The following is a 12,519-nucleotide window of genomic DNA, read 5'->3' as shown; positions in this document are numbered from 1 at the left end:
AAGGATGTAGTGTAACGACGCCCAGTTCCAGGAATGCACTCATATTTTGTTGGGAGTACCAGTTTGCTACAATTATTAATTAACACTAAGTTGTCAACACTTCGGAAAAAATAATAAAAAAATGCATTGCTTTCTGCCAGGACTTTTACGGGCTTTTCCCAAATCATGGAAGTGACGTCGACGTCCGGGTTAGCGGTAGCATGAGCCGTCAGGCAAGTGTTATTTAAATAAACTCCTGATGTACTTACAAACTTTCCAATGCCTCGTTTTATGAGTACAGAACCTATTTGTGCTACTGTAGAAGTTTGGTACCATTCTGGGCATTATTAGTGGGGTAATTTACGAGATACATCCTTGGATCCATTAGCGCCTGCACTAAGACATCCGGCTGATATCTCTAAATAAGCTCTAAGGCCCTGTTTACACGAGAACGCTCGCGGGTGAAAACGTAAAAATATTTTATCAGATGTGCCTTTCGTTTAGACGGCGACGGCGTTTTTGGGGCTTAAAAACGCAAAAAAGTGAAACCACCCTCCAGAGTGGAAATCTTAAAAACGCTCCACCGTCGCGTTTCCGTCTAAACGGTAAAAACGCAAAAGTCTGCTAGACAGTGAAGGCACCGATCAGTGCTTCACATTGCCACCTAGCCGCCTGGAGTGCATACTACATTGAATTTCACACACTTTTGCGTCACCGTATGCACGCAGATTTCCCCCCCATAACACTCGTCTAAACGCAGAATAAAAAGTGATCACTTTTGCGTTTTCTCTTCAGATCGTTTCCGTGTAAACGTAGCCTAACTTTAATAATGTTCGACCAAGGGAAAAAAAGCTTCTGGGGGGGTGTCTGGCTCGAGGTCATGGTGCAAAGGACCCTAGGTTGAAATTACTACGAACCATCCCTTTAACCTGTCAATCGACTTAATCATCGAGCTACAGTGACTGCAATGGGACGAATCTAGATTTGTCGCTGGCGTTTGCTTGATACACTTTCAGCTCCAAAGCACCAAGAATGTATATGACTTGGTGTCTTTAGACATATGGTTCATCCTTAACACAACAACCCCTTTCCCTTTATACTCAAAAACCCTCCAAACTCAATTACATTTAAGATGAAACCACACTTTCACTATATTCATGACCTGTTAGACATTGTTCAGTGTAGCTGAACCACCAAATCAAAGTTTTTTTTTAAATCACGCTTTATATAAAATTAGATTTATCTTGGCCTCCCTTTGTCCTCCTGACAGTGTTTTAATAATGTAAAGATTTCCTACAAACTCCCAGACTGCGAATGTACTTCTTTTATGACATGTAATTAAGTTATGGCTGTGTTTCACAGAGCAGGGTGTGTGTATGCGGCCCGGCCCAGTCTAAGACTGAAACAACACAAAAGAAGAGTTTTAACCGCTTACATCTCAGCAGATTCACCCAGTCCTAATTCACTCTCTACCAAAACACAGGTGAATTATTGGCCAATCCAATTCGAATGGAGGCCACTGTAAAATAGTTCTGCAAGTAGCCTACTATATACTTCCTAAATCTTTTCAACATGCAATATATTATTCACTGACGACATCAGACACAAATGAATATAGATAGACACAAAGTTACAAACAAAACTCTTAGGTTGAGTTCACACTTGGCAGGTTTGGTTCGATTTAAACTAATTCTGGTGCAATTGCTCTGTTAGTGCGGTTGAATAAGTGTGAACGCTGCTATCCGAACCCTGGTGTGCACCAACCAAGCAGACCGAGACCGCTGAAAAGACTGGACTGAAACATGAACGCAACATATAATATTTATCAATAAAGTCTCAAGCGATATGTCAGTAAATATGTTAATGGATTTGTAGTATACTTAGTATGAAATAAATGTATTTTGGTATAGGTTTTTTTCACTAGGGGAAGTTCAGTCAGCACTTTGCAGGCATAGATTCTATGCAGGTCTAGCAAAAAGCTAATGCATTTGAGAGAAGTGTGCATATATTTGTGAGTTAGTGAGCAGAGCTTCAGGTTAGTCGGTGTGTTTCATGCAGTTGTGAATGGGTCATGTTTGAAGTGTGTACCTCGCTCTCCCCGCACTCGGACGGAGCATCGCCATGAACGGTCATCTGGTAGCGGGCGTACAGCGCCACTGACTGCTTGTACGACGCCAGGAAGTCCGGGTCCTCAAAGCTGACCGGCACTAGCCTCACCTTCAGAGTGATGGAGGGATGATTAGAGGGAGGAGAAGACAGGCGAATAAGAGAGACGGAAGGGTAATGGGAAATGGAAAAAAATGTGACATAAAAAAATGGAGGATGGGGAGATTTGGAGGGAAAGGAAAAGAGAGGAGGGTAATAAAAATGTGTTGATAAGGGGAATGGTTAATACAAATATATCAATGAAATGATTTAAACAACATACATCACACATGCAGTGTTTTTTGGGTTCATATTCACATTGCAAGCCAAAGTACCCATTCCAACTTTCTGTTCATGAGACCTATGTCTGGCACTGGTCTGAACTGGCAATTCTTATTTATATTCATTATGTTCTTTTAAGAACTCTTCACTTAAAGGTTCTTTGGGAACTGGGAAAAATGGTTCTTCAGTGACATCACTGCAAAAACACCCTTTTGGAAGCTTTATTTTTAAGAGTGTAGTTTGTCACATGAAATTCGAAAATCTTGGTCTCCCCCTGTATTTTTGCACATTTCAGACTAAAACTTCATACGGTTCAACTGACTGACTGTTTTATGATCCAACAGTAAATTAAATAAGCAATTGAATAGTTAAAAATATAAATCACATGAATTCTGACTGTTCACATCATCACTTTTTTGCATATGAAAGTGGTTCAGAATGGAATTAAACTTATCAAATTCAAAAAACTGATTTGCATGAAGATTCTTAGAATTGATATTGCATATTCTTAAATACAGTATACATAAATATGAACCCAAAAATAAACTGTAAAAAAACACACAAAAAAGAACTGCATTCCCAAGCTGTCTTACACTTTACTTTTTTTAATTAAAATGCTTTCATTTTTTTAAGCATTTAAGAATTGCTTCAAACCATTTAAAGAAAGGTTTTTTGTAGTGATGGGCAATATGTCTGTCACCATACCAATATGCGTTAATTATCGGTCTGATTAGGCTGATATTAGAAGTAATTAAGGCATAATTATGATATGATAGAGTTTAGAAAATTCAAACAGTGTAATCGTCTCTTGATCCAGATTTTTAGAGAAGAGAACAGTTTGGGATCTGTTAAACAGTTTATATTATAATGTTCTGAATCTGCACCTGAAACACATTGAAGCATGTACAGATATACAGCACATGCAAATATATCATGTAGATCAACATACTGGCATGTTATCAGCCATTGTGTACAAAATAATTATGGTTTAAAAGCCAGTAAGCCATATCATACATTAAAGAAAAATATTAATTCAAGCAACAGAGTAACTTTCTGTGTTTCAGTGTGGAGTAAGACAGGAAAGGGAATGTGCATTATTGATTAAAGTCAGAGTTTGAGGGTAAATGTAGGGAAAGGGAAGGGGCTGAAGGTGAGGCTTGTGCACTGAGGCCGTGAAGCTCTGCTCAAGATCTAAAATCATATTCCCTAGACTATCAATGAACCTGAAGAATTACAGGTTAACACCTCATGCTGAAGGTGCTGGGGGATAAGTAATGATCCCTTGACAAAAAATAAAAAGCTTGTTCTACCTCTTCCAATGTGATGAGCCACACAAAAATCAGCAGTATGAGGCAAAAATATCATCAATAACATGACATCCTACACACACACACACAGCCGATTCAAGAACTTGGAAATGTCAATAAGCTTGAGCAAAAAGCACATGTTTAGAAAAGTATAACACCAATTCAATATAAAATTCCCATACGCAGCTTTCTGTTCTCTAATATAATAAAATAACTGATTTAAAGCTGTTCAAGTAAGCTAAGGGGTTTTTCTAGTTGCATTTTATAAACGTGTGTTCCAGTCACAATCCTAGTTGAGATCCTGCTTGTATCTGAATGATAAAAACATGTCTCCAACAGATTCAGACTGATTACAATCAGTTTGACCGACTCATTACAGACATCACAGCATATGTTTGTTACAGCATGCAACTAGAAATGTGCTTGTGCACCAATCTCATTCATAATTCATTATGCATTCCACAGTGCCAAGTCATGAAATATGAAACCGTTAAGCCGTTGTGTTGTTGATTCAGCAAACACTGATGATGACAGAAATTATGTTAATGGATTGTAATTTCTCACATTAGTCAGCAAATTACTCAAACTTCGAAAAGAAAATTGTAGAAAGGTCAGAGCCATGGTTCATTAAGCTGTGGTGCTCATGTGAGGAACGAAGGTTTAAGATCTTATTCCCATTTTTCCAGCTCATCCCATCTTCCTTCCCTTTACATAAACAGTGGTCAAATGCCACATAGTCATAAGAGCAAGATTTTTAAATACATTTTTGTGGAGGGGGAAAAACTGAGGCTGTATGAAAATTACACCAGCACATCATGAGCAAAAGCACATTGAATGAAGGTTCACTGCCTAGAAGAAGATGTTTGACTAAAATTGCAGTTTCCTAGTCTGGCTTATGAAGAGGAAAGAGGAGGTAAAATAACTGTGTAAGAACCCAAACATCTTAACAGCAACAAACTCCTCGTTTTACACGAGCACCTGTAGAAACACTGCCCACACAGTGCGGATAGGAGCGTTTTCCTCATTTCCTTGCCATTCGCCCTCTTTTCAGGATTACATTCATACGGTTTCACGGAGTTTCCATGGCTTACATCCATTTATTTAGCCTTCCCTCATTTCCTGTCTGCTTGCTTTCAGTTTCCTCCTTCTCACTGCTGTTTTAAAACACTGCTCATTAAAGTCAGTGCACTGTGATTTTCTTTTTGCTTCCAGGTGAACATGCTTTCTACCTCATGGTTTTCACCCATCTTGGACCCTTTCCGCCCCATGCATCACAGATGCGTTCCCCTTTTCTTGTTGAATGTCTTATATACATAAATGTAAGCTGATGTCACAATCCTCAAAATATTATTTGGTTTAGAGATCAAAGTAGGAGCATGGCCATGTCAAATGTGCTCAATGGCTAGAAAGAGAAAGCCCCTCAGCTCTGGATCCCCTGACCTGGCTCTCGGTAGGTTTGTCAGGTGGGTCCTTGTGAATGGCCATCTGGTAGAGTTTGTACACTTGGTATGAGGCATCAAACGAAGCTTTGAACTGTGGACTGGGAGGGCTGGAGCGCACTAGCCTCACCTTCAACATGAGGATGAGCATCAGAGGGTTAAACAGAAAAATTACAGATTCTTTCCAAGAAACAAGCCAAGTACAGTGAGAGAACAGTGAGAAAGGAACATCTTATGATTTGGAATGGAAACAGAATAAAAAAGTTGTACATGCTGTTTTCTTTATAGCACAAGGGTGAATCTAATGAAACCGTTCCAATATTTACACACAAAAAAAAAAAAAGGAAAAAAATAATAAGAAAGAAATATGAAAACCTATTTGTCATAAAAGTAAATAAAGCTAATTTGTAATTTAAATATTTTTGCATTGTGACCATTTTTATGACATTATATTGAAAACAATTAACACATATGTAACTGCAAAAAAACATTGTATAAAAATAATAAATGAATAGTAGTGCATTTAAAGTATGCAGATCAAAAAAAGTAAAATAATTTTGCATTAATTGAAAAAAAAAGACTATTACTGTAATGGAAATCTGCTAAAAAATTAATATGAAAATAATGGACATAACTAAATTAAATTATCCAGCTGCATAGAAAAAAAAAGTGATTTACGTGATTTGAAAGAAATGTGACAAACATATTATATATAATTTTAATGAGATTGACTCATCGGCAAATCAGTGGTCCTTATGCTTACTGCTTACGCCCCAACAAATGAAGAAAACAGGAGAATGTAAAAAAACAACAACAAAGACACATGAAAGAGACACATATTCATCATATTACAGCCTTTGTTTGTTTGGGTGATATTCAGCATGAGTTCAACCAGAAAAGATTATAGATTATATTGAAGGGTGACTCTCGTAAAAACATAACGGATCATATTTCAACCTAAAATTAAAATGAAAAACATATCTTTGCATTAACAAATTCTGAACTTATTATAATATATGACCCAAAATATGAAATATGATTCACCCAATAATATAATTTAGAAAAATCAAGTACATATAATGCAGTTAGTTGTGTATTTTCTCAACAGATTTTAGAAGAACGAAACCTGTTCATTGATAAAGAACCACTTCCTGGTCCTCCAAGTGATGCAAACTGTAGAGAAGACGAGAACACGACTTCCTGCACCTGCACTAATGATTAAACACAGACCTGCAGTGAATCCGTCTCAAAGTGTCTCCTTATATACGATTACAAAGGAAACGTTCTGAATTTCTAGGCAAAGTTGAACTGGCTTTCATTATCACATTAGCAACCACAGTCAACCACTGGAAATTATGAAAAGCTATAACAATGACCAATACTTTAGCTTATGATATACATTTCAAAGGAAAAAAATATTTTTAAAAGTAGATATATAAATGAATCCAACCAGTAGCTATAAATATAAATGAATGGGTGATTTAAAGTAGTAGATTTAAAGTCAAGATGCATTACACCAGGTTAATAATAGCAAACATAACTGATTCTCAAACGGGATTGGAGCAATATGAGGGTGAATGATTCAAATACGCATATGCACTTACAAAATGCAGGTCACAATCATTAAATTGCACGACAGACCAGTCATTCTGCGACAGTCTGCAGACGAAGTGAGACGAAGCCTCATTCAACTTGCTGTATAAGTGTGTAAAAATCTAACATGAGTTTAAACGTTTAACTGTGTGGGATCAGATGTTATGTTTGATTAGTAAAACTGAGCTTGACATCTAACAGGATCATCAGTGTTTGCACAAGGACAAACTGGCCTCAGAATTGAGGCGGCAAATTGAAATCCAACCCTCCAAAAAAAACATTTAATTGACTGGCAAAGCTGTTCCTAATTAAAGGACCTCTCACTGAGACATTTTCATTGGACGAGGTGCTTATGGTTCACAAGTTCCCCAGAAGAGCATAACTGGGGGATTTTAGATTCACTTTTATTTTATTTGGCCCTCAGTGCATATCTCTTATTATTGCTTGGCCAAGTTAATGAAGATATTTGCGACTTTTGTTTCAGATAAACATAAGTAGAGTCTTTTAATCTGCTGGGCAATTCTCTTGAGATGTGGATATTTGATTAAGTGTGTAAGGAGTAACCAAGACAAAGAGAGCGCAGTGCTGTCAAAACAGCTCAGAGATTTCAAATTATATAGGAGGTGAAAGAGGGCAGAAGCAATGGCTTCACAAACGGGGATTTTAAAAGTTTGAAAAGCTATAATGTACCTTTACTGCCCTCTGCAGGAGCAGTTGAAGGATTTCGATAACCATATTCAATCATAATTAATCTTGAGAAGACACAGACACCTATACTTTTTAAAGCAACTTTCTGGGTCTAGTACAAGTTAACCTAGAGTGAAAGCAATTGTGGCACAATAATGATTTCATCGTTTTTTTTAAACTAATCAAAAATCAGGCTGACAGTCAAGCACTTACAAGAGAAGTAAATGGAAAACGCAACATACATATAGTTTCAAATATTCACTACCACAGTGTCAGAGTAAAACAAAATAAGATACACCAGCGTTTTGCCAGTTTATTCTATGTATCATCTTTTTACTACTTTAATTCATTTTACTCTAATTCATTTTATAACTGTATCATTTATCTCTTTTAATTCTTTTTATAACTGTTTTAATTTCCCTTGCTTTTATTTTGTGTTTATTTTCTATGCAGAGCACTTTGAATTGCCATAGTGTGATTATTTTAATTCCTTTCTATGTTAAGCATTTTGAATAACTGTTTTAATTTTCCTTGCTTTTATTTTGTGATTATTTTTATTCCTTTCTATGTAAAGCACTTTGAATTGCCATAGTGTATGAAATGTGCTATATAAATAAACATTTAAGTGTGGGGTCAGTATGATTTTTATGTTTTTTAAAAGAAGTACCTTATGCACAGTAAAAACAGTAAAATTGTGAAATATTGAAGAAAAAAAAAAATGTACAAAAAGTGATATATTTTTCAGTGTCACATGATCCTTCAGAATGTGAGGGATCATTTCTTATTATTATCAATGTTGAAAAAAGTTCAACAAAAAGTTGAAAAAAGTGCTGCATCATATTTTATTTCGATTAGAAATCTTTTGTAACATAATAAATGCCTAAATGTCAATTTTGATCAATTTAATGCATCCTTGTTGTATTATTTTATTCTTTACACAAAACACAAGAGAGAATTTTAGACAAAATGTCCATGCAGTCTTTTTCCATAATTTACTTCAGAAGATATGAAGTGATTTGAAGTACTTGTTGTATTTAGTATTTTTTTTGGAGATTGGCATTTAAAAATCATTGTACTTTCATTGTATGAAAAAAAAAAAAAACATTGCTCGCATCCCCTTTTACATGTTACAGAAGAAAGAAAAGCGCTCTTCATTTTTCATTTTTGGGAAAACTATTCTTTCAACATGTATTGAACCCAGAACATTCCCATAATTCAGCATCAAAAGTCCAAGGTAAGGCTAGAAGTAAAATGTGCCAAGGCTTCCTAAAGTAATCTTTTCTCTGTCAAACAATGAGAGCCTCACTTTGATTGTAGTGTGTATGATAAAACGCACTCCACGCGCGTCTGATTGGTTGTATGTAAACATCTCATTAGGCTGGGTGTCTCTGAGGTCCTTCTGCGAGGGCTTAACGACCCCACAACTGAGATTTACAGAAATGAGCCCTAACACCCCTATTTCACAAGAGATAAAGTGACGTCTGGAAAGGAAACGTGTGATACTCCACGCACTGCTTTAATAGCATTCGTTTTCATTATGTGCCAGAGAGATAAGTGGTAACAAACAGACTTCAAGGACGGAGCTTAACCAGCATCAAACTACACTCTGACGGTTTATATTTCCACACAAGGGTCTGACACGCAAACTACATTGTTGAATAAATAAATGCAAATTGTTTGTTTGCAGGAGAAAGTTCATAATGATTAAAAAAAAAAAAAAAAAAAAAAAGAGTTCAGCTTGCTTTTAGTCTGCAAATGCAGAGGATTTTATCATGTATTGTTTCTAAAGTGAACCACTAACCTTGTTCAGATGACAGTGACATTGACTGCTATCCACTTAAGATAATTGAATGACATATTGAAGTCAATCAAATCAATCCAGTCAACAAGCTAATTGAGGGATGAATCGCCCCAGTGCCGTCTCCAGGGACAATGACGTTTGGGGTATGAGATGGCCTTTCATACAGACTTGCTTAGAACGCAAAAACACTGGCTGTTTACCCATGCTGACTTCACCCAAGCAATCACAGCAAAAGCAGGAGAGGATTGTTTGTGAAGAGAATGGCCTGGAATATTTCCCCAGGATACTGGGAAACCACTGTGTGAGATAGCTGCAGTTTTGAGATTGGTGTAGGGTCCATTTTTATTGGTGCATCTTCTCCTGCTTTGGCCAGTTTAGTTACTTGACCTCAAAGTAGTATTACATACAAGCAAAGTTCATGACTTACCTCTAAACGGTGCAGCGGGTCATTGGGTAAGTACTCTGTAATGAATTCCTCCAATGATTTGGGCTGATTAGATGAAGATTTTGATGGGGCTGGACTCGGAGAAGAAGAAACCGTTTCTTGCTGCTTCAGTTGCTCCTTCTGAAGTCGTTTCTCTTTCCTAATGTCCTTAGCTTTCCGACACAGAGGCCTGTTGGGGTCGGCTCCCTTACCTAGAATTAAGAAGACAACCATGATTGAAGATATTTTCACGTTGATTAACTGCCTTAATGACAGGCCAAGCATTATTGCATTGAATTTTCAGCATCATTACTCCAGTCTTCAGTGTCACATGATCCTTCAGAAATCATTCTAATATGATGATTTGCTGCTCAAGAAACATTTACTATCAATGTTGAAAACAGTTGTCCTGTTTCATATTTTTGTGGAAACCGAGATTTTTTTGATGGAGAACATTAAAAGGAACTTTATCTTTTGTAACATTATAAATGTCCTTATTTTAATTACTTTTTATGAATTGAATGCATCCTTGCTGAATAAAAGTATTATTTTCTCTTTTTTTATATATATATATATTACGGACCACAAACTTTTAAATGGTAGTGTATATTTAGCACAACAAGGACAACTTTATTGATGGAGAATTAATTTTTATTATTGATGCTTTACAAAGTAAGGCATGACTTTAAAAACTTTGTGACAATTTGCCACTATATACTTAAGGGGTCATGACATGAGAAATCAAATTTGCCTTGATTGAATATGTCAAAAAAGGTCTTTGTACCATTAAAACATCCTGACACTTGCCCACACTGGATGCAAACGTTGTGTCAAAAGCAAATAGAACCCATTATAAATCACTAGCGCTGTCTACACTGGATGCAATGTCAATGTATAGTCAAGTTATGTTTACCACAGGCTTTATTTGGCTACAGGCTACATATAAATAAAAATACTCACTATAAAAACCCATAGGAAAATCTAGAAGAAACCAGTGGCAAATTAGACTTTCAGGTTCTGACTTCATACCTGCACCAATCTATAGCGAGTGACCGTTGATACTCTTTCCTTCGCAATGGCGTTAGCCAATCATAACTCATTTACTGACGAGCCTTAAAGGAGCCGATCCTTAAAAACTGATCAGACAGAGGGTTAGAATGAAGGTTGAAAATAACTGTTTTTCCACATAGCTATAGTTTCTTTGCTTTATTTTGTGCAACTTAACATTATAAGAGAACCTCCAGGAACATATTAAAATAATAAAATTAACCATGTCATGACCCCTTTAAAATGAACATGATACTGCATTTGCATTTTAGTTTTATAATGTGACATGTTTCTAAGGAGCAAATGAAAGGTGGAGAGCTGATTTCATCCATTATTCATTTATTGAATGGTGTCAAGTTGGTGTTTTTACAAGTTATACAACTTAGGTAATTCATCTTTTTTTTTCCAGTTTCATTGTGCACATTGAGACCAGCAAAGTAACGGGCCATTTTGATTTCATGCTGACTTGGTTAGCTACATGTGGCATGTGTAATTTTTAAGAACGTATGCCCACAGGCAGAGGCACACCCTGTGTCTAAAATATGTCAAATAAATAGTTCTGCAGTGGAAAACTTGACATCTCCAAAAAGAGCAGAGGAAAACCAGCAGCAGGAGTCTAAAAACCTGAGGGCCGAGATCCCCAATGAAACAAAACTAAGCATCCATTTACAGACTACCACATAAACTGTGCGGCATGTTGCTGGTGATATCTGGTAGAGGGGCGAAGACTACAGGAGAGGTATAATCAATAACAGGTCTTGAGCACATCCCACATTTGGAGCCGTTTTGCTGGGTGTGAGAGCATGTTTCCATTAGCGGCTCGCGGGCACATTCGCTAACCGTAGGGGTGTGTGAAAGCAATCCTTTGAGTGAGTTACGAGCACGATGTGTGCGCTCCAATGAGTCGTCCAGTTAGCATTAGTAAACGCAGGGCCGAGTCCTCCCGTTTAGATGGAAGTCATTTGCGCTCTCTGACATCATGACTTCATCGCAGCTGTAAAACAACATGGGCTCTGTTTGTTGACACCCGCTGCTTTTGCGAGGATTGTTCAGACCACTCGCACGTTTAAATGAAAGTGTCAAGATGGTTGTTCATTTTCCCTAAAGGAAACTGAAGGAGGTGGTAATCCCAGATTGGGAATGACAGGCAGGGCTGGTCAGGAAAGGGGGGGGCGGACAGGGTCATTGCATCAGTCACGGTTTCAGAGTGTGCAACAGCAGCCCTGGCAGTCAGCCATCCATTTACTACTGAGAAAAGATTAGAGAGTGAGCTTTATGGTGTACAGTAATGGTGTAATGCTAAGATAACACTCGGACACACACTCCAGTCATGAACTTGCAGTGCAGTTTATCTCTGACAACGGTCAACCACTCAATCACCTTATTTCACCTAAAAATGTTCATAATTCTGAGGCATTTCTAGCTATAATTACATTTCCGAGGATAATTGAAGAGGTGTTTGCTGGCGCAACACTTGCTCATTTGATTTTAGGATGCTTGGCTGGAGATTATAACGCATTTGCCAAAGTCTCTGTGATACTCTGGCCTCTAAGCGACTCTGGGCTGATTAACTGGCAATTATGAAAACAGACACACATATTTGACACAAGAAGTGTTTGTAATTGCAAAATGAAATGGTTCACATCCTGCCCTACTGGTCAAGAACCATTTGTTGGACTGAGCAATCTAAAACAGTTTATGTGTGATAATGTATATTAATCTTTGGCCGTATACATCTGTGTATACAGTACAATAACCCGCTCACTCCCTCTCTTTCTCTCGAGCCCCCCCTCAATCTCTCTGGACCGGGGCCAG

The 12,519-nt window shown here is 37.3% G+C and overlaps 1 protein-coding gene across 4 annotated transcripts in view; it reads right to left on the bottom strand.

Annotated features, from left to right (window-relative positions):
* ate1 (arginyltransferase 1) overlaps positions 1-12,519 on the bottom strand; it is an 81,688-nt gene that overhangs the window by 50,132 nt on the left and 19,037 nt on the right. For 2 of the 4 annotated variants that reach the window (XM_084093770.1, XM_084093768.1), the window contains exons 6-7: positions 9,661-9,869; positions 2,068-2,196 (exon numbers count right to left, since the gene is read on the bottom strand). In XM_084093770.1, the coding sequence (XP_083949896.1) occupies positions 2,068-2,196; positions 9,661-9,869 (338 nt within the window). Of the gene's footprint in view, positions 1-2,067; positions 2,197-5,153; positions 5,283-9,660; positions 9,870-12,519 lie in introns of all 4 variants that reach the window. The other 2 variants (XM_084093769.1, XM_084093767.1) reach the window with 1 other exon arrangement.

The sequence above is a fragment of the Abramis brama genome, assembly GCF_963993115.1.
Source record: "Abramis brama genome assembly, chromosome: 19".
Taxonomy (NCBI): domain Eukaryota; kingdom Metazoa; phylum Chordata; class Actinopteri; order Cypriniformes; family Leuciscidae; genus Abramis; species Abramis brama.
Note: the sequence above shows the minus strand (reverse complement) of the source record. Positions and strands in the feature narration are given on the sequence as shown.